General features: G+C 36.8%; 1 protein-coding gene across 1 annotated transcript in view; it reads left to right on the forward strand.

The window, feature by feature from the left end:
• Window positions 1-22,784, forward strand: part of USH2A (usherin) — a 779,248-nt gene that overhangs the window by 517,889 nt on the left and 238,575 nt on the right. The window contains exons 43-46 of the mRNA XM_060022310.1: window positions 1,970-2,133; window positions 12,888-13,097; window positions 14,435-14,637; window positions 18,354-18,466. Coding sequence (XP_059878293.1) covers window positions 1,970-2,133; window positions 12,888-13,097; window positions 14,435-14,637; window positions 18,354-18,466 — 690 coding nt within the window. The remainder of the gene's footprint in view (window positions 1-1,969; window positions 2,134-12,887; window positions 13,098-14,434; window positions 14,638-18,353; window positions 18,467-22,784) is intronic.

Raw genomic sequence — 22,784 nt, forward strand, 5'->3', positions numbered from 1 at the left:
TCTTTACTCTCCCACTTACTAGTTCGATGACTTGGACAAGTGGTTTAACTCTTTAGGCCTTATTTTCCTCATTTTCAATGCAGGTATTATAATAGTATGGTGAAGAATGAATGAGTTAATCATATAGAAAATTCCTGACACATATTAAGTACTCAGTAAATACTGTTATTATTATCTTTCCATTGTCATTGTCATGTAGACTATTTAGCATTTTCTAGAAAGCCTATGTATGAGTTTCCTAGGGCTGTTGTAAACTAACTGAGTGGCTTCAAACGACAGAAATGTATTCTCTTACAGCTCTGGAAGTTGAAAGTCCAGAATCAAAGTACTGTCAGGACTGTGTTCCCTCCAAGGCCTCTAGAAAACAATCATTCCTTGCCTCTTCCAACTTCTGGTGGCCAAAGTTGTTCCTTGGTTTATGGCGGCATAACGCCAATTTCTGCCCCCAACTCCTCACAGACGGCTTCTCCCTGTGTGCGTCTGTGTCTCTGTAACAAAATTTCCCTCTCCTTTCTTTTATAAAGATATCAGTCCTTTGGATTTAGGCCTGTCCCATATCCAGTATAAACTCATGCTAACTTGATTACACCTATTTCCAAATAAGGTCACATTCACAGGAATCTAGGGGTTAGGACTTAAACATACCTTTTGGGGGGACACAATTCAACCCACTATAGCATCAAAACCAAAAGAAAAGAAAGAAAGACACAAGGAAAGGGGGTAAAGCAGAGAGAGGTAGAAGATCTGTTGCTAGTAGTTATTTGGGGGAAATAGAAAATAAATAGCTTCAAGGAAATCACTAATTCTTTACCTATAGCTACACTGTGGCCGAAGCCAAGCCCTGAAAAAATACCTTTGGGCCATGAGTGAGAAACAAGGTAAGGCAAGCGGACCTCTTCTACATGGGTGGTGGCAAAACGCTGTAAAACTCCTGACGTAATTTTGGCTAAGTTATTTAGCACAGTCCTGCAAACGGCGCCCTCCCTCTGTTGTCATGACTGATAAGTTGTGACTTACTGAGACAAATTCCCTGGGCCCTGCACTCGATGTGAGGCATCCTTGATGATCTATTAAAACCCAAAGAAGGTGATGATCTGAGACTAGTGTTTTCCCTGAGGACTGGATGCCCCACAGGGAGGGTCATGTGTTGTACGATGTGCTTAAGCAAGTTCTCAGTCTAAGCTGTTGTCCAGTCAAAGCTTGCCTGCGTCTGTAAATAGTATTTTCCTCCCCAGGCAGTCTGACCCAGAAAAGATAGCCTGATAAGTCTTCTTCCCAAAAGAGCCAAAAAGGATGAGGAATCGGTGGCTTTAGCCCATCACTGATTTAATATATGGCGTCACCATGACGTCACCATGTCCAGTTTTCTCCTCCCAAAAAGCAGTGCTCAGTTTCTACTATATTGACTCAAGTAAATATGTTCTCACAATGGCAAAACACAGCTCACCATAGCAAAACCCTCAGTGAGAGAAGGCTGTATCCTTGGTCACAGTTTTAGGCTTTAATTTAGGGGTAGGAAGCACAAGTATAGGAAGAAACTGGTGATGAGGGATTCTGATATTTGAAAATGGATGAGTTTCCCAAAAGAAGAACATAAAACTCACTGGATCAAATTCAGATAGAAAGCTGGCAGGTTACCAGACGCGTAATTGCATGTTGAATTGAGCTATAATCCTCAGCACTTCTGAAAACAATGAAGATGTGCAAAACGATAAACCACATTTGTTTTAAATAGCAGTATTTGCTTAGCATTGCTAATAACATCTTTCTTAACACTCTGGTTAAGGCTTGAGAGTTACAAAAATAATGCTACCTTTTTTTTGTGCAGGGAAGAAAAAAGAAAATGTATTGGGGGGAGAAAATGGTGCATCCTATGGGGGAAAATCTGTATTTTGCGAGGAAAAAGAAAATGTGTTCGCTGTCCGGAAAGATAAATTTATATATGTGTTTTTTAAAAACAACCTTTTAGGTTTACAACGTATGCGTATAAGGTCTTTGTACACAACAGTGTGGGTTTTACACCAAGTCAAGAAGCAACTGTGACCACGTTAGCCGGGCTTCCGGAGAGAGGAGCTAACCTCACTGCGATTGTTCTCAACCACACGGCCATAGACGTGAGATGGGCTAAACCAAGTAAGTCAGCTTCTTACATCTTTATTTCCCTTTCCCATATGTGTACCAAAACAAATTTAAAATGGACACATTAAAAAATGACAGAAACAAAAAGCCAAGTTCCCTGTGCTATTCTTCCTTAAAGGAAGTTCTCTCTCCTACTTGTCCATCCTTCTTGGGCCTTCTCTTCCTCCTTCCATTCCTTTTGGATGGGGAATGTAGTTTTTGTCACACCAGTTGTGATAGAAATGTCCATATGCTAATTTGATAGCGATATAATATTGTGCACTTTCCTGAAGAGAGCTCTGCCCCATCTCATAATTCATCACTTATCAGCAAAATCCATTTACTAGGATTGCAGAAGTATGATGGTTTTTTCCAAGTGCATTGTCTTCAGCACTGGTAACAGCCAGAATTCCAGCTTGATACAGGAAAAGGAAGCCTGGCCACCATCCCTGGACTTGCCACCATCACTGTTATTGCTTCAATAACACTGCGGTTCACCCTGGGCGCATTCAGAACACAACTTTATAGGCAGTTAGAAGAGCTCCCATATGGATATAATCTGTTCCTGCAACTTTAGAAACCACAATAATTGAAATTTCAGATCTGGTTGGTCAGTAGAGTAGCATTTCCCAGCTGATCTGTTAATTTGTAGTGATCCATTATCACAATCAGAAAAAACCAGGACTGACTGTATCATGGAACTATGTATTGTAATCCTCCTTAGAAGCATCACTTGAGGTCTGGCAAATCGTTGAATCAAAACTTGCTAGACTATTACCAAATACTGAGAAATATCTGATTTGGAAATCCCCAATGAAAATATTCGTTTTGTAAAAGTAAACTGTATCTACTAGGATAATCATCTACTAGTACATAAAAAGTTGTAAAATGACTCCAGCTTGGGCAATCATAACCTTCTGATTTTGATTTTGTTATCGCTTAAGACGAGAAGTGCTTCCTATTTCACTTAGAACATCTTGAGGGAATTTGCCCCTGTTACGTTGTATCAATTGTTGATTAAAACCAGTGTTAGGTGACATTAATTGTAAATTAAAACTAGTACTGGTTATGTCGATCTACACTGCCACTAAATAAGCCATTTTTACCAAAAGACTATCGCTCTAGGGTTTTTGTAAGGTTGCAGGTTTCTAATGATCTTTGTCACCTCTACTGGGATCTCTTAAACCACTTACATGGAAGAACATAAGTTAACTGATGGTTATGATTACCTTCTGAGACACCTCTGTGAAAAACTACAAAGTTTTTATCTGGAGATGGATTTTTATGTATAATATATTTTCACTCATCTCCCACTTTCTATTTCACCCTCAATACCTGATTCATCTTAAAAACCTACTTAGAAAGGTGGACGCCCTCCCCCGCATCTGACATTTGAATACTTCTGTTAAGATCTGGCGGCTGAATTATCACCAGTATAGGTCCTTTATGTTATAATTGCATGCCTGAAGTAAGCGTGCTTATAAAAACTGACAAACCTAATAGATCTGAAGCAGCTCACTGAAGTTTCATTACCTTGGTAAGCTGAACCTCTGACCTTCAGGATGTAGGTAATGCAGTCTGCTGTTATTTCCATTCATACCTTAGAAATTTTTCAGATAACTATTTGTGAGCACAAAGGTTAACTCTCAGAAGAGGGTCAGCTCTGTGAAAGTGTGTTGCATTATCATTTTCTTCCTTCCTGCAACCTGCTAAACTAAGTAAATTAAGTAGTCACTCCACTGTGAAAGGGCCACCTCTTTTTTGCAGGTTTAATTTCAATTGTTTTCTTGATTTGTAGGATAAAGTTGGACCTTGTCTAACATGCTAAAAGGCACAAAACTATAGGTTGAAAGTCATGAATAAGCTTATGAATATTTGCTTATTAAAAACCATAAAATATATTTTTAAAACATATTCTTTCTTAACTATGACCCTCCACATGGGCACACCATTTGGATAGCAAAATATCTCTGGTAAATTTTTACCAATCACAGCTTAACAGAGATAGGTATTAAAGTTTTAGAAGCACCTATTTTAAATGTTTGCATCTCTGTGTTGATATCATGTGAGGAAAAAGCATCCCTGCATCTGTTCAGTTCATTTTTATGGCAAATATTACAAACTGGCAGCACATGGACCATACTTACTCCCATCCTCCATGCATTGTTTTGCCAGCAGCATTTGAAAAAAAAATATTTTGCTAACATTTAACAATTAGAAGATTTCACATAAAGATTTTGGATTGATCTGAAAAACCCAATGATTGGGTGAAACTCTTCCCACATTGCTGAAGGGAAAATAATCAGCTGGCACTGGTTTCCCCTTTACACAGGCTGCACCCTCCTATCTTCCTGGTCCCTATATAGACATGAGGTTCTTATCCCTGCTTTCCATAATGAAAGATAATAGTTCAACCTAAGTGAAACACCATGAAGATAAATGACATAGTGGGGGGAAAATCCCACTTTTATAAGAAAAGATACAAAAATACCTTCACTTAAATTGCTTATGTAGCCCTAGGAGTTAGAAACTGGTACTTAATAACTTACCACAAATTACAGTTAGTCAGTAGCACTTCTCACACTCAGACTTCAAGCTCGAGCATCCCATTTTCGACTGTTTCTCCTGCATTTGTCCTTAATGGTTATTAGCACTTTGTCACGAGTGATTTAGTGAGATCCTTCCCATTTTGACTGCTCACTCTAAAATAAATGGTGAAAAATGCCCACGAGGGAAGGGGGTAGAAAGGCAGTGCCGCTTCTGAGGTCTCCTCGCTAACGAGGTCATTGACAGCCGGAAAAGAGCAAGAAAACACTGGAGGTGGTGAGAGAGGAAGGAACTGAAAAAGAGGAAATGGAAAAAATCATCCAGAACTCTCCAGAAAATTTGTAAAGTATGAAGGCATCACCATTAAAAAAACTGAAATCCACATAAAATTTAAATCCACATAAAAAGCATCTGCCTCATCTTGCTCTCTTAACCAGAAACCGCTAGATTTTGTAGCTAGAATTTTTGACTTGTCGGAGCTTACCTTGTTCAGGTGGCAATACATATACATCATTCCAAATCTCACCTCTTTTGAAAGCACCCACCATCATTGGCTCACCTTGTCCCTCTGCTTCCCCTCCCATCGCTCCAGTTACCAAAGCAAATAGACTGGATGCGCCTTTTCCACTGGCTTTCTGCCTGTTCACTTGTGCACATTCTGTAATCTGACCTTCCTCCCTTGCATTCTACTGATTTGGTCGTCTTGAAATCATTCCCATAATGACCCAATCCAATGCTCTCTTGTTAGTGCCATCCTATTCTGTTTCTCTGTGGTAGTGGGTCCATAAATGACCCCTCCTTACTCAAATGCTCCCTCCTGTGTCACCAGCTACTCTTGTTCTCATCCCCTAAAAGCTTTTTTTTTAAGTTTTTACAGTTTTATTGAGAAAGAATTGACATACACCACCGAATAAGTTTAAGGTATACAGCATGATGGTTTGATTTACATATATTATAAAATGATTACCACAATAAGTTTAGTTCTCATCCATCATCTCATATAAATATAATAAAAAGTATTTTTTTTCCTTAGGATGAGAACTTTTAAGACCTGCTCTCTTAACAATTCTCCTATGTATTATACAGCATATATAACAATTTTCCTATATATTAAACTATCATCATCATGGTGTATGTTGCATCCCTAGTACTTATTTTTTTATTTTAATTTATTTTTTATACAGCAGGTTCTTATTAGTTATCTATTTTATATGTATTAGTGTGTATATGTCAATCCCAATCTCCCAGTTCATCCCACCCGCCCCCCCCAAAGACTTTCTCAAAGTTCCTCCTGAGTATTTTTCACCCTCTAACTCTCTTGTTGGTGATTCCATCTAAGTGTTTTAAATTCTCCTAACTAGAAAAGTGGCAAAACTCTGTGAAGCCATATGAAGGAATAATTTTTAACATAGGCTTTGGAATCAGGGAAACTTATGTTTGACTCCCAGTTGCAGTATTTTCTAGCGCTATGACCTAAAACGAGCCACTTAACTTCAGTATATCCTAGTTTGCTAATTCAGAATACGGAGATAATAATAATAACTGCCTTAAAATATGATGATAAAGATGAAATAATATATGTTTAGCACTTAGTAATCATTTAGTATTGGTATAAAGTATTGTTCTCTCTGTAAAATGTTTACAGTGCTTTCAGCAGCATTTTACCAAAAAACTTAGGCAGCCATTTCTTTTGTTTGCTTGCTTTGGGTTTTGTTTTGTTTTATGTTAATCATTTAGAGTCATTTTTTTTCAAAACAAACTACTTCATATAGATGTATAGTCGATTTACAATGTATTAGTTTCAGGTGTACAGCAAAGTGATTCAGACAGATAGATGCATAGATAGATAGATACATAGATAGATTCTTTTTCATTATAGGTTATTAGTGAAGCCATTTCTAATAAAAAAATTTGGGACATAATTTTGCAAAGCATTCAGGTAAAAGCATGTCTACAGTAAGCTGAAGATGGATAAAGACCAAATCTCACTTTATGATTACCTGACTTGGGTAGAAGGTAGAACTACTAACCACTGCTAACTCCCCTTTTCCTTTTAGTGGTGGTGCCGCATGTCCACCAATCTAGACTACCTTTACTAGCCTCCTTTGCAGTTAGTTGTGGCCATGTGACTGTGTTTCTGCCAATAGAATGTGAAAAGAAATATGAGTCTTTTGGGGTCATAACCACAAAACACTAGGTACATGCCTATCTCTTCTCTCTTCAACCTCTCCCTGGACTAGACTGTGGATGCTACAGTGTTCTCAGTTTCAACTCTGCAGGCATGGCCAACACCCTAAGAGATCCAAAGCCACATAAGAGAAAGAACCTGGGTTCTCGAATGACCACACAGAGCACAATCTGATTCACTTCCTTTGAAGCTATTGTGTGAGTTACAGATTAACATTTATTGTATTTAAGTCACTTTATTTAAGGGCTTCTTGGTTACAGTAGCTTAGCTAACTAACTCTGTCCCTGTCTGCCCATATCAGTTCACTTTAAGAGCAGGAATGATCTGTTTCCATGGCCAAATATAGAATGATGAATAATTAACACATTTCATATATATTTCCTTTAAATACAGTTTTCTCTGGAAGGTTATTGATTGAAAGGAGCTGAAACACAATGAGAGGCTAAAGGAGCTGGGGGCAGGGTGAGTTCCAAAATGCAGGTATTTGTTTTAGTTGCATAAACTAGATAGAAGGCATCTGATATCTTGCTGGGAAAAATAAGGAGCCTGGCTTGGATCATAGCTCAAGAGACTCTACCCACTTCTTCATGTGAGCAGTTTTACCCTCAGGCAGAGTAAAAATTTTCTTAAGAAGTAGTTGTGATAAGTTCAGGTTTTCCAAGAAGTGCTTAGTTGATGACACAGAGCTCTGCACAATAGAACTTGGGGAACTGGACTCTAGTTTGAGAATCTGTGAGCAAGAAAAACACTTCTATTATAAAATAGCCTTAATAGGGTCCTTCCAAGTTTCTATATAGGAACAAAGTTACCACCCACTGAGCCTGCTGAAGAATTCCATCCTAGACAAATCAATTAGGAGACCTATTAAATGGAATGGTTTACTGTAATTGCTCTAGATCAGGGCCACAGACTTTTTTGTAAAGGCCCGGAGAGTAAATACTTTAGGTTTCGCAGGCAATATACATTCTCTGTTGCAACTACTCAGTTTTGCCATTGTGGCATAAAAACAGCAATAGATAACTCTTATGGGCACTGAGATTTGATTTTCACATGTCGTGAAACACTATTATTCTTTTGATTTTTTTTCCCAACAATTTAAAAGTGTAAAAACCATTCTTAGCTCACAGGTTATATACCAAGAGGTGGCAGGCCAGATATGGCCAACAGGACAGATTTTACTCATGGTAAAATCATGAGTTTGTTGACCCCTGATCTAGATGATAAAGATCTAGAGGACATAACTGATGTTGATAACAATCTCTAAAAATAATCCAACAGCATATACAGAGTGTAATCCTTTTGCAAGAGGACTTCAACCAGCCCATCTAATAACTGTTTTAAATTATTTGGAAATCCATTAACCAAGAAGAGGGGCTTGTTTTAGATTTGAGAATTTTCTATGCCTAAGACCACATTTCTGACCTGTACATGGAGAGCACCAGCAAAAATGTCATTTAATAGCAAAGATTTTATCCAAAGTTTATAACCCTCTTCTTCAACTCACTGAGGTTGACCTGATATGCTACAGTTAGGACAATACCTACTTATAAATGTCTGTGGTCTATAAAATATGGGTTACTGAGAACAGGATTAGAACACCTGAGAAATATTTCCCAATGTACACATATTTAACATAATCTCGTAGGAAATCCTCATACCATCCTGCTGCTTCAAACACAAGTTAGTATTCATAGCTTAACTCCAAAGTATATGTATAACTCTACTTCAGATATTCACACTTTAATTTTGAAGTAAACCTGGTGGCCACAAAAACACTTCAAACTCAAGAAGTCTCAAGTGAAACAATACCTTTCAAATCCTCCATCCCATAATTACTCCTATGTTTTCATCTTGATTCCTAGGATTCACACAAGACCCAAGACCAAAACTCAGACTTTTATCTATAGCTCTTCCTTATCCCTTTCTAAACTCTCCTGGGTCATTTAAGGACCTTGGCTCTTTCCATGTGGTACATCCACATTCCTTCAGGCCTTGAGATCCTTCTCTTGCTGGGAAAACTAGAGACAATCAGAGATGGTCAATTGGTCTTTAACACCTCGGTCCAAAAATGGCACAAACTGGCCACATGACCTCACCCAGATGCAAGGAGCCCAGGAAATGTAGTCTACCTATTTGACAAGAAGAGAGACACATGGGTCTCGGTGAGTGCTAGGGATTTTTACCACAACTTTTCTGTAGTGATTTTTAAAGTTTAATTGCTATTTAGCCTGTTAATGCTGCTAGTAGTTAGTGATGTCTTTCTTGATTTTTCTGTGTCTCTCTATTTTATGTATGATCAAGAATTTAGTGTAGTGTTACTTTCCTTGCCCTTCTCACCTGCCACTTTCAGTGTTTGGTCTATAAATTATTATATAATCATTTTACACAATTAACTTCTCTAGTTTTGATCTTTTATCATCAATTCTTAAACTTCATGAATCTTAAGTTCTGGATCTTGATTCATCGTTTTGTCTTCTAGATAACATTATTGGAAAATTTTTATAATTAAAGTTAAATAAGTTAAATAAATGAGCTATATATTCTCTTAACTTCTGCCTAAATAAGAACATTTGTCTGTTGTCCTTGCACATTCTCTTAATTTTTGCCTATATAAGAAAATCTTTCTGCTGTATTTGCACATAAATAATGACTTAGCTGTGTATGAATTCTTGGATCAAAATATTTTCCCTCAAAACTTCTTGAAATTTTTCCATTGTCTTCCAAATTTGTTGTTCCAGAGAAGTCTGAAACTTGCCTGAATTTTTTTTCTCCTTTGTAGACGATATTTTAATTTTTAGTTTATTTGAGAAATGTCTTAATGATCCATGATATGCCTGTGTTTGGATATATTGCCATTATTTTAGCCAAAACTGTATTAATCTATTCAATTTATAGACATAAACCTTCATTTTGTGTCAGGTTTTATGGGATATTTTATATCCTTGATTATTTATTCCATTTCTTTTTCAAGTTAGTTAAATTTTTTTCATTCTCTGTTCTCAATATCTATAATTTTGACACTGATTTCTTCTTAGTCATTTTCCTCTTTATTTTTTTCCTGTCCTACCTTTTTAACTCTGTCCTTTTCTGCTTTCAATGTGGATTTTAATTCTGCCATTGCTTCTTATGTTTCCTTACTTTCCTTTCTTATTTAAGAAGGTCATTTAATATCTTCATGTCTTCATGTCTATCTTTCCATAAAACAGTCACCTGTTTCCTAGAGCATCTTTTGCACAAAGGCATGTCCCTTTCGTTATTTTTAAAAACACCATGCAAATGTTTTATAAAGCTTTCATCTTATTTGTATAGAAGTAGTATATGAAAGACAAATTCTACTTTTGGAAGTTCTGGACAGTGTTTCCCTTATCTTATGCTATCAAGAACCCTTGTAATTCATGTTTTTCTCTTTTCAAAAAGAGAAATATATTCAGGTCCAGTTTTTACCAATCCACAGGGAGGGTGAAATTTGCTCGTCTCCTTATTCCAGCTATTTCAATTCTAACAGCGTTCCTCAAGGTCAGCAACCTTGAATTGTGTGTTGGCCAGTGGAACTGAGGATGTATCTTCTGTTTCTTAGCTGGTTCACTGACTTAGAGCCCACTGAAATTTGAAAACCTTGTTTGAACAATGTAAAAAGACACTCCTTTGCATGTACTGCTCCCTGAACTTCTCACAGTATGACTAGGAATATGAAGATCATTTAATCTATTTAATGTGTTTCTACTGTTTTTCTGTGTTTTGGACTCTGCACTGTAATGTCAATGAAGGAAGAAAGATGAATGTTGAAGCAGATGGCGAGAGGCAGGGCAGTGCAGAAACCTGGCCCGTGTTGCCTAGAGATGCTGCCTGTTTCTGGTTAGAAGAGTCTCATCCCATGGAGTAAGATGGAAGCAATGGAACTGAACCCCATCTTTTCCTTTCTTCTTTGGGACAAGATTCTGTTCTATTTCAGGGGGTTGACGTATGGCGCATGGCTAAGAATGGACATTTAATGACATTTCATCCAGATATTGTCATATGATCTTTGCTCATCTTGAACTTATGGTGCTAGCCCCAATATTTTCAGTGTATATACACAGGTCCATTCCCTGGAACTTGATAGAAGAGATATCAGGCACATTTAACCATGGTAAAATCCATTTATATTTCTGAGTAGAATTTGAAAGCATTTCATTAATACTGTATCTTTAGGGCTTGAATTTCTAACCGGCATGCTTATGTAACAAACTAAAATACAACAAGAACTTCAAATCTAGCAGTCTTTCTATTATATCTTAGCTGCCATAAGTTAATGAGGAATCATACTGTAGGGCAACAGAAAATAATTCTAATGATAGAAGGAACTTTTGCCCTCACAGAACCAGTGACTTTGCTGTGCTCGACAAATATTATCATTTGGGAAAATATCAATGGACACGAAGAGCCAGTTCCCGACAATGCATTATAATGACCTCATTATTAAAGGTGCTTACGTTTTGTGACATCAGAGAAAAGAGACATCTCAATCTCCAGCGTTTTCCAAAGTAGTTGCTAAAGATCTCTTACTCTAAACTCTTTCAACTCTACTGGCATACCAAACGTTTATAACTATTGCTGGATGTTAGGCCAAAGTGGTAGTGCGCTCAGGAAACAAACAAAAAATAAAAATCAAACCAGCATTCAGTTTTGATGTAAGACCCCCCCCGCAAGATCTTAATGAACAGGGGTTCTTAAAAGAAAGTCATGCAGTTCCCAAAACCATATTCCTTTTCATGGCCATACGCCAGGATCTCACATATTAGAGACACTGTACTTCAATGACCATATTCCTTTTCATGGCCGTATGCCAGGATCTCACATATTAGAGACACTGTACTTCAATAACCATAAAGAGAAATGCCACCTTTCCCTCCCCATCCTTGCTTAGTGCTGCAGAACAGTGTTAACACAAGCTTTTACATACAATTTTTGGAGCATTTACATACAAAACTCCAACCCCCAACCCTAACACAAATCAAGATAATAGATCCTGCTTAAGGTCTTCAAAAATAATGCTAATTGAAGCAGAGCAGTATACTATTTTCTACCTAAGAAAATCTGAGTGTTGTGTGTCTTCTTTTTAAAGCATCGTAATAGGAAAATCATGAGAAGAACTTAGTGCAAGAATGGAGAAATTGGGTGAAAGGAAAAAGAAAACAACAAACTGGTCTTTGAAAGGACAAGGGCTGAGGAATTGCTGAGTTATATTTGTGAGACAGTAAGCAATTCCTTTTAGCATCCTTTAAGAGCTTGTCTACATCTTACAGACAACAGTGAACTAGGAGAAAAGGATGGGAGCCTTGATCAAAATTCCAATATCATCCTAGGATCCTACTGAGTGAATCTTTAAGGGGAGCATACTACTTCACTTTGCTACATCAACAGTGCACATAACAGGGTATCTGTCTAAACATTCTTCCAGGTATCATTTAGCAGATTTTGTTAGCAAGTGAAAAAATTCCTCAAGTTTTAGAATCTGTGTCAGGACATGCCCTCATTTATATTAGCATAGAGTTCTCTCTAGAACTATTACTTATGAACAGAAGTTTTTCCCTGTACTGCATATTTTTATTTTACTCAATTTCCTTTCATAAGTATATCAAAGTTTTGAAGATTAGTTATATACTTATAAATATTAGGTTGGCCCAGGAGTTCATTTGGTTTTAAGTGAAAATAAAAGACACAGTTTTCATTTTTACCAAGAACTTTACTGAGCAATGTATTCACTAACCGAACGAACTTTTTGGCCGATCCAATAGCATAATTAACATATTTAAAAGCAATTTAAAAGTTTATTTTCCTGTGAAGTTAAGACTCTATGCAATTAATTATGAGATGGGGGTGGAATCACCTTTGTTTAAAAAAGGTAAAACCCAGCACCCCTCTAAGGAAAATTCCATAAGCTTTCCCTTTTCTCATTCTAGGAATAGCTAATGATAGTGTATTCTCTGTCTTTTCCCCCCGAGACCCTTTTATATCAGCTACACTTACAGTGTCCTGTGTTAATTGTTAACAGCTTTTCAAGACCTACAAGGTGATGTTGAATATTATACACTTTTTTGGAGTTCTGCTACCGCCAATGAATCTCGAAAACTCCTCCCAGATGTAAACTCTCATGTCATTGGCCACTTAAATCCAAACACAGAGTATCGGATTTTTATCTCTGTTTTCAACGGAGTCGCCAGCATTAACAGTGAAGTGCTGCATGCAACCACTTGCGACGGCGGTGAGTCCAGATTTCAAGGGATGCTCGGCTTCAGAGATGCGAATGAAATTGATTGATTCTCGCTGAGGCTGAGATCAGTCATCCTTCCATTATAAAATTTCCGGTGTTGGAGGGAAGGGGGTCGGAGCTAAAATGCTTAAGTGCTGGCTGTCGTCAAGTGGCAGATCAATAAGTGGTCCCGTGGAGACAGCGACACAAGGCTCCAATCATGGGATATTAGCCCAGTTTGTTCCTGTTCTTTTCAGTGTATGCTTAGTTGGGAGCTGAGTTCACATCAATACATGGTGACATTTAGAAACATTTTTTTTTAAGAATTGCTCTCAGAAGCAGGATGCTATTCACAACGACAGCCAAGCACAGTGAGGGCCCTCCCTGAGTCACCAGAAATGGTAGGTGGAAGTTCAGCCACTGAGAAAAATTGCCTGTGACTCATTTCTAAGCCAGTTAGCAAGGGGATGGAAGCAAGGGAAGCAACTTGTGAATCTGAAATGTGTTTGGAATGGTCTTTCTAATCTTTTTGGCTTTCTAAAGTCTCATTATAAACATTATAATATCATTACCTCCAAGCAAGCGTTCCAGGTCATTAACAGAGCACTTTAAGTGTGGAACCCATTTCCCTTCGTGGTGCCAAAGGTTGACACCTTTTGTTTATAAAATAGAATGGATCACAAGGACAATTTTTCAACTAGTTAAGATGAGCTCTTATGATAAAAATAGGTCTTTGCATAGTTATTTCTGACATGCTTGAATAATTGTATAATTTAACGCCAAGCAAGATTTTTTTTCTAATGTTAGATTTCATCATTACCTATGGTAATCAACATTCCAAATCATTTACATAATGACAATATTGCATTATTGCTTCATATTGCTTGAGTTACAAGCTAGTAACATCAAATGATTTTTCACGTTCCACCAGCCTCGATATATTTGAGTTATATTTTTTTTGCTTAAGGAGCAAATTTTCATTCTTTTTTTTTTTTTTTTCTTCCCTGAGAGGTTTGGAGGAGTGCAGGGATGGGAACAGAGACAAATAATAGATATGTGTTAGTGGTGCAGATGGGTGAATAATTTATCATCATATCCCACTGGTCACATAGTATTGAAGATTAGCACTACGCTGGTGGTATAAAGCATTTTACCACCAATTCTCATGGTTTCTAACTGAGAGTATAATAAGCCAATTTACAGAGGACTACAGACTGTGATAACTTCATCAGAGGAAAGCAGATAAGCAACAAACCCTTCACTCAACCTAAATACTAATCGGCATTTAGTTTAACAAGTGCTTTTTCAGAGGCAGCTGGAGTTTATTCGGTTTCTTCCTTTAATTCCAGAGCCTCAGGGCATGCTTCCTCCAGAGGTTGTCATCATCAACAGTACAGCTGTACGTGTCATCTGGACAGCTCCTTCAAACCCAAATGGTGTTGTCACTGAATATTCTGTCTATGTAAATAATCAGCTCTACAAGACTGGAATAAATGTGCCTGGGTCTTTCATTCTGAGAGACCTGTCTCCCTTAATGATCTATGACATTCAGGTTAGAACGTTGTTTTTTTTGAAGGTTAAGCTTATGGGTGTGTTAAATAAAACATGCTGGGTTATGTCTCTTAGTGGATACCTTCCATCTTGGTTACACATGATTTATTTGCTGGGGAAGGGGAGAGAAAAGAGGGAAATTGATCTGGATTAAATCTGTTTGGGGCGGGCAAACACACGAGTCACTGGAGAGGGGATAATGGGACTGTGGAAAGTGATGGTGATGAGGATGGTGATGATATTGTCACTGGCAAAAGGAAGCAAATCATGTGTTTGCAGTCAGTCTTGCCAAGCAGCTTGCCTTTTTCCTGGTTCTTTTACTGATAACAAAACCAGAATTAGCCTATAACTGTGGAGATATTCTTTCTACTCCTATTTCTGCTACTTATTAAATGTCATAACTTTAGGGAAGTTACGTAACCTCTCTTGGTGTTGATTGTCTCTTTTGTAAGAGCAAAGGACTAGATGACTTAAAACATTCTATCCCCCTCTAGCACTCTGTGATTCTGAACCCAACACCAATAGCAAAAATAAATGAATGTATGGCAGACGAAAAATATTAAAAGATTTTATCTGAGGATGAAAGAAATATATCTGTTCATCCTTCAACAAATGTTCAATGATCCTCACCTATATGAAAGCAATTGTATTTAAGTTTTTTGCCCTTGGGCCTTTTTGAGAATCTGTTGAAGTCAGTGCACACTGCCCTAGAAAAATGTGTATATTTTGATGTTTATACGACAAAAGTTAACATGCAATTTCAGAGAGTGCCTTGACCATTTGAGAGCCAACTCCTAGATCTCTTTGAGATCTACTGATCTTAAAAGTAGAAAAAATATAAAGAATATTAAGGCATATAAAACAAGGAACTTACCTTCAAGGAATTGGAAATCTTGTCAGAGCGCTAGGATATAAAAGATAACAAGGCCAAATGCAAAAATTAATGATAAAAACAGGATTTTTCAGAAGCTCAAAGTTTAGAGAGAAGGGTTGCCATATGGTAAATTTTTAACTAAACTATGCTCCTTCTAAAATTTATAAGAGCTTTTTAAATATTTTTCAGAAGATATTAAGTGAGGAAGTTGTATTTGACCACAGAAAACTTCACTGGCTCTGTTCATTAAGTGAACATTTCCCCAGCCCCTTCTTTCCCACACATATGAAGGTGAAACATATGTAAGCATCTAGCTACAACCAATGCATTAGCCTCTCCACTACTAGGCCTAGCTTCCTAAGAAAATGACATAAAAAGATATTTCATAAAAGAAGAAATGTGCATTGATTATTTTTCATTATGTTCCATGATTCCCGTCTACCCACCTGAGTTACCTTAGCCTGGACCAGTGGACTGATATTTTTGTTCATGACTCTTAGAGCGAATCTATGTATATGTGTAGCTCATCGATCACATCATAAAATGAAAATCACATTCAAAATAAATAGAAATGTAACCTTATGAACAAGGTTAGCGTAGGAAGGTGATGAAGGATTTGCTGTATTTTCCTCTTCGGGACGCTGGTGGAGAAAACCAACTGAGCCCTTGAAAGGCAGCTTATTCATTTGCTTTATAGGACTCAATATACAGCCTGGGGGTGAGATCACTGGGTGCTGTGCATGCTTATGCAGTATCAGCCTTCCAACCATAGAGCAAGAGTTGGCATGTAAGCGTTCCAGGCATGTTCTACTCTGACAGGCTTCACTCAGACCTATTGGTTTGAGTCACTAATGGCCTGAGGAGAGTGCATTTTGATCCAATTTGGGACATGGAAACAGATGAGGAGACAAAAGACCAAATTAGAATCTAACACTTAGATTTTGTTATAAGATGTTCTTATTCTTCATAACTGTATTTTTATGAAGCTCCTCACTGTCCAGAAATGCTGCACTTGAAATACTTGTTGCATTACTGGGACTTTGAATATCAAATTTCAAAGATTTTTATTTCTGATGTGAAGGGTGATTTGGTTCCATTTAAAATATGCACTTAACTGATATGCCTAATACTTTAAAACTAAGATTCCCTATACTAACACCCTCTGTGAAATAGCCACTGATTTTAAAGCAGGCATGTAGACGCACCAAAGCATCTGCTTTTTTGAATGAATCATTTTACATATCCCTTTTTAAAGGGAATAAGCATTTCCATTTTTAATTCAATTTTATCTCTTTTTGTGCCCCAAAGATGGAGACTTGGAATATTGCATTATCAAGGAAGTGAAAATATTGACACATTTCTCTAAAGTCAAAGTAAAAGCTTTCTGGAGAATCATTTAAATACACTTAAGTTTAGAACTTAAAGCTATGCTTATTATTTAGATAATAAGACAGTAGGGTACAGTAAAGCCTGAATCAGATATTTCATATCTTATCAGCTTGATCATATTCCCTGATTTCTCTGACCCCTCCATTTACAAACTTCTGAACGTGGAGTTGTAAAGATTCAATAAAATTATCTGTGCAAGTACCCATCATAATATTTGGCATATAAAAGATTCAGTTGAGTCGATTTTGAGTTATCTCACTATGCATCATATAATCAAATATTTCCCAATATGCATGAAGTTTTATTGTCCTTAATTCTATTATAGCAAGCATATTTTAAGTTCATCTGCCTGTTAAGTTTTTTGAGGTTTCATTGGACATATTCAGAGTAAACAGCCTTGACAGTGTTTAAATATCTACTAAATATTAGCTCAAAATGCTATGTGGCATAAATAAATCACACAAAAGCATTATAAAAACTCCCATTTAGGTGCAAACTGCCCCATGAACAAAGCGACATAGCTACTAAATATAACACATAGCACATTTGTCTTTCCTCAAATGCCAGTTGAAATTCAGAGAACTGTGTTGCTTTAAAGGCTCAGGATTAGTGTTTAAGATTCATCGGTATCTGGTATCCTCCATTTATGTATTAAATGCTGAAAGTAAATTAGCGTTGGAAAAAGTGCAGTTCCTCTTTGGTTTACATGTTAATGGAGAGCAGAAGGGTGTCGCTTCGTAGATTGTCCACGAGCGATCTCCTGTATGTTCATCTGTCTCTCCCCCCTCTTATCGAATATGTTCCTTCTGTGTTACTGATGCTTGATGAACCTGATTTCTAATCTTTAGTTATTCCACCCTCCTCGGTCTTTATTCAGATTAGGTGGCAGAATTAAAGGGTGAGTGATGAGTTTCTGCTGTGATTAAGGTAAAAATACAATTGCAGCTGGAGCAAATGGATATAAAATAGCTCAGCCATATTGGAAAGCTTCCCTAGACCTCATTTTTCTTCCATTAGACATTAGCATTGAGGCTATTTGCTATAAAGTGTCAAGACTTCCAGAAGATATCATCATTACCCTCTCTTGTTATAGATCCAGAGAGCAGTATGCAGTGATAACATATTATGCTTGCCAACTGTCACCTAAACATCCTCCCTTCCTTAACTGTGCTCCAAATAGACGAATATGTCTGTCTCTTTCTGAATGGTTGGAACCAGAAACTAAACATCACCATTTGAATCACTAGATCAATTGTTCTGAGCTCATTTCTGTGCTTTGTTTTGACCTTTCCCACCAGACTCAATTAACGTAAAAAATTAAGATTGATTAAACCCTAAGATGCTGTAGAGAACTATGAGACTCCTGTGAAATGAGGGTGGGTGAGGTTCAGTCCATCAGCAATCTGTATTTTGAAAGTATTTGCAATAATTCGTTTCTAAACTAACATTTGCAGGTTGAAGTCTGCACAAAATATGCCTGTGTGAAAAGCAATGGAACCCAAATCACCACCATGGAAGATAGTCCAAGTGATATACCAGCTCCCACAATTCATGGCATCACTTCAAGGTACAAATTTTTTGTCAATTAATCTAAAGAACTGATCATAAACAATGAAAATAAAAATCAAAGGTATCATCCCAGCCATGATAATCTCATTTAGTAGATTACTATAAATATGTGTGTAAATCAAATGTTTGATATTATTAGGTATTGATCTCCAATAGACACGTCCCCTAACATTTAAACTTTGATATCCCTGATTGCCCAGCTTCACTTCCTTTTACTCAGTAATTGTGAACAAATGCTGAAGTGCATGGAAAAGTTGTCCTTCAGTAAATCCTTTCGTGAGGCAAATAATACAACTTTAACTAGAATGACTACCTTCTAACTTAATCTCTTTGAAAAAATTAGATTTAGAGATATCAGATTCCCCTAAAGCTAGAAACATCTGTAAAATAATTACGGGAGATAAATTATTGAATAACTGTTACCAATTTTACCAGATTCTTCATAGAATCCTTTTATTTTTCTGTATACTTTTGTTGCTGAGTGGTGATCAAAGTTTGAAAGTGAGCCTCTTTTCAATTCAAAATAGCAATAAGAAGAAAAAGATTTAACATCAAGTTTCCCAAGCCAAAAGTGATATTAAGTTTTCATCTCTCTGTATCAAGCCAAGGCTAGAGAAAGAAACCTGAGTATTCCCATATCATACTTTTGCCCCAACCAAATGAATCACCCTTCATCTACACACACATACACACACCCCATGTACACACATGCACACTGGCTAAAATAATCAACCTGTTATAAAATATTTCAATTCTGAAGGATTCCTTTATGACGTATTGAAATTTCTAGGTCTTTTTTTTTGTTAATCAGTTCAATAGTACCTGTACTGATTTGGGGAACTAGTGATTAAAATAATTAGAAAAACTCAAGTAATTGTATTCTTAGATGTTCGGAGCAAAAGTCATATCTTGTTTTCTTGAGTACATCTATAAAACACATGATGATATCTATCTAATGTAGGATATGTTCATTAATCGATAATTCCCTCAGCAGATTTTGCCCACCTTTCCACAGGATTGCCTACCTTGTAGGGGGAAAATGGTCAAGTTTAAGGGATACCAAAAAGCTTTATTTAATTTTTCAGCAAACACACTTGTGGCTATAATAATATAAGAAGTGAAAGTAATACAAAGAAATATAAGACATGGTTCTAAATGTTCACAGTTCCAGTCTACTGTGGCAGACACTTCCCTAAACAAATATTTATAGAACAGTGTGAGAAACACTACAACAGAAGCTTATAATGTGCAAGAAGTGCATAAAAAAAATACCAAGCTCTACCCATGATTATCAGTGAAGGCATCATGAAAGACGTGACATTTGAGTTCCTTCTTAAAGAACTCAAGGAAGAAGTATAGGTAGGTGGGTGGATGTTGTCACATTTCTTGCCTATTAGCATCCTTATGACTCAAGCTCAGGTGAATGGCATAAGGGAATATGTCTTAGATTACATATTTACATGTAGCTAAAAATAATACGCAGGCTTTTTTAGAAATAGAGCAAATACCCATATGTTTCTCTGCCTCTAAGATATTTTTTAAGAAGATGCTTGCAGATGATAACAGAGAAAAAATATTTTTTAGCTGTGGTTAAAGACTGCTTATCCCCAAATATAGTAAATTGGTGGCAAAAACATTAAAAAGGGTATACAACAAGAGCAAGGAAAATAGCAAAGCAGATGACAATAACAGAAGAGAGATTTTAATACAATTTTTGAAAGCAGTATTTGGCAGGGAGAGGCAAATGACTTTGTACAGTGGTGAAATTTACAACCAAAGTGTTGGTTGGCAGAGGGAGATAATGACATAAAACGAACTAATTTGCTCTGCCGGGAGAACCTCAATGGCTGAGCACTTAACAAGCTTTCAGAATTGTGAAGAAGAGGAAGATGGGGTAAAGTTCAAAGCTGATAGTTTACAAAAGAGTGGTTGGGACCTGTAATTAGTCAGGGTTCTCCAGAGAAACAAAACCAAAAGTGAAGACTCAGGAAAGCTGGGGGTGTAGTCCCAGTCCGGGTCCAAAGTTTTGAGAATTAGAGGTGCCAGTGGTATAAATCCCAGTCCAAGTCTGAGAGTGAGAGAAGACTGATTAGATCAGGTAGTCAGGCAGAGAGAGGAAATTCTCCCTTCCTTCACCTTTTCATTCCACTCAGACCCTCAACTGATTGGGTGATATGCCCACCTACATTATGGAGAGCAATCTGCTTTACTGTGTCCACAGATTCAAATGCTAATCTCATCAGAAACAACCTTGCAGATACACCCAGAAATTATGTTTGGCCAAATGTCTGGACACCCTGTGGCCCAGTCAAGTTAAAAATTACCCATTACATAAAATTAGCCATTACAGAATGAAAGGTTGCCTACCTCTGTATTATTCATCCATGTGTCTATTTCTCTTCCTCCATGTGGCATATTCCATCACAAGGAGATTAGAAGTTTTTTTTCTCAAGAAACTGAACAGAGGTATTTAGAAATTAGGGCTACTAGGCACAGTGGAAATCTGGGATGAGGGGCAAAGGTAAAAATCATGTTAAAGTGGTTAGACTACAATTAGAATGATGGCACCTCAGTGGCTTTCCCCAGCTCTGTTCTTAGAAACAAATATCTAGTCATAAATGTTTCCACACAGGAAGGGCATTCTTCTCTGGAAAAGTTTGAATGACTCCAAATAAAATACTTCCGGGAACTACCAGATAGGGATCACCTAACAGAAAAGGTAGCTAACCATCTGGTCACACAGTAGTAAAGCACATCAGTCAAGAAGCCTCACTCATATACAATATAAAGCTTCTAGTCATCTTTTTTTAAAATCTCAAAGATGAAAAGAAAATTAAAACAGAGGAATAATTCAATAGACACAGGGACAATGCAGGATGAGGAAAATATCCATAACAATCTCAGAGGGATAAAAAGACATCCTCTATCTATAAAACAACACCAAAAAATCCTACTTGGAAGAAAGAATCAAAGTAAAGCAGGATGTGAGGGGGGGGGTACCTCATGGAAATTAAAAGTATGAGAGCTGAATTGGAAATTTAAGGTAAAGTCTCTGAAAGTGCAATAAAAAGTAAATATGTTAATACAAATGAAATTTTTAAGAGAAAGTTTTAAAATCCAGGAAATCAAATATTTGGATAATAAGAGTTCCAGAAAGAGAGAACAGAGGAAAAAGAAGGGGGAAAATAATCAGAGAAAAATGACAAGAAAATATGCGCCCCCCCCCAGCAGAAAAAGGAAAAGACAATATCCCAGAACCAAAGATACCAGTATGTAGATTAAAAGCTACTATAGATACTAGCACAGTGATTGAAATAAGAGCCAATAAAGGGATATCATCAGGAAATTTCAAAATACCAGGTTAAAAAAAGCACATCCAAAAAACTTCTAGGAGGAAAAGACAGATGGTGTACATACTGCATTGGGAATTTGAATGGCATTATCAGACTATAAACAGTAACATTCATTGCTAAGAAAACAATGAAACAATGCCTTAAAATTCTGAATTAAAAAAAGAACCTTTTCGTCTTATAAATTCCATACTCAGTCAGCTATCAACTGATATTGTTTTGGATTAGCAGAGAGGCAATTTAAGACAGGTGAAGAGAAAAAAAATATAGATTCTGTAAAAACTGACAAGGGTGTGAAGAGAACTGCCTAATTTTAACAATGAATTAAACTTCCAAAAAGATTCTGGGTTTGCTAAATTTGTTTACTTTTTAATTATTCTCTTAATTTTTTTATTTTGTTTTTAATTTACATATAGTAAAATACACTCTTTTTTGCTTCACAGTTTTATGAGTTTTGACAAGTACATATGAACTTGTCAAACATATGAACACCACTACAGTTAAGATATAACACTGTTCCATTATGTCAGAATATTTCTTCACACTGGCCCCTTTATAGCCACTTCCTTCCTCCTCCACCCTCCTCCAAACTGAGCAAACACTGCTCTGTTCTGTTCTCTATAATTTTTCCTGTTCCATGTTGTCATATAAGTGGAATTATACAGTATGTAGCCATTTAAGCCTGGCTCCTTTCACTCCGCATAATGCATTTAAGATTCATCCATGTTATTGCATATATTAATAGTTTGTTAATTTTTGTTACTGAATAGTATTCCCTTGTATGAATATACCACAGTTTGCGTACCATTTGGGTAGTTTCCAGTTCTTGGTGACTATGAATAAAGTTGATATAAACATTATGTACATAATGTGAACGTAGATTCTCATTTCACATGGGTAAATAACTAAGAGTTGGATTGCGGAATCATAGCATAAGTTTACATTTTACTTACTTTATAAGAAACT

This window comes from Delphinus delphis, chromosome 1 (assembly GCF_949987515.2).
Source record: "Delphinus delphis chromosome 1, mDelDel1.2, whole genome shotgun sequence".
In the NCBI taxonomy this organism is placed as follows: Eukaryota; Metazoa; Chordata; class Mammalia; order Artiodactyla; family Delphinidae; genus Delphinus; species Delphinus delphis.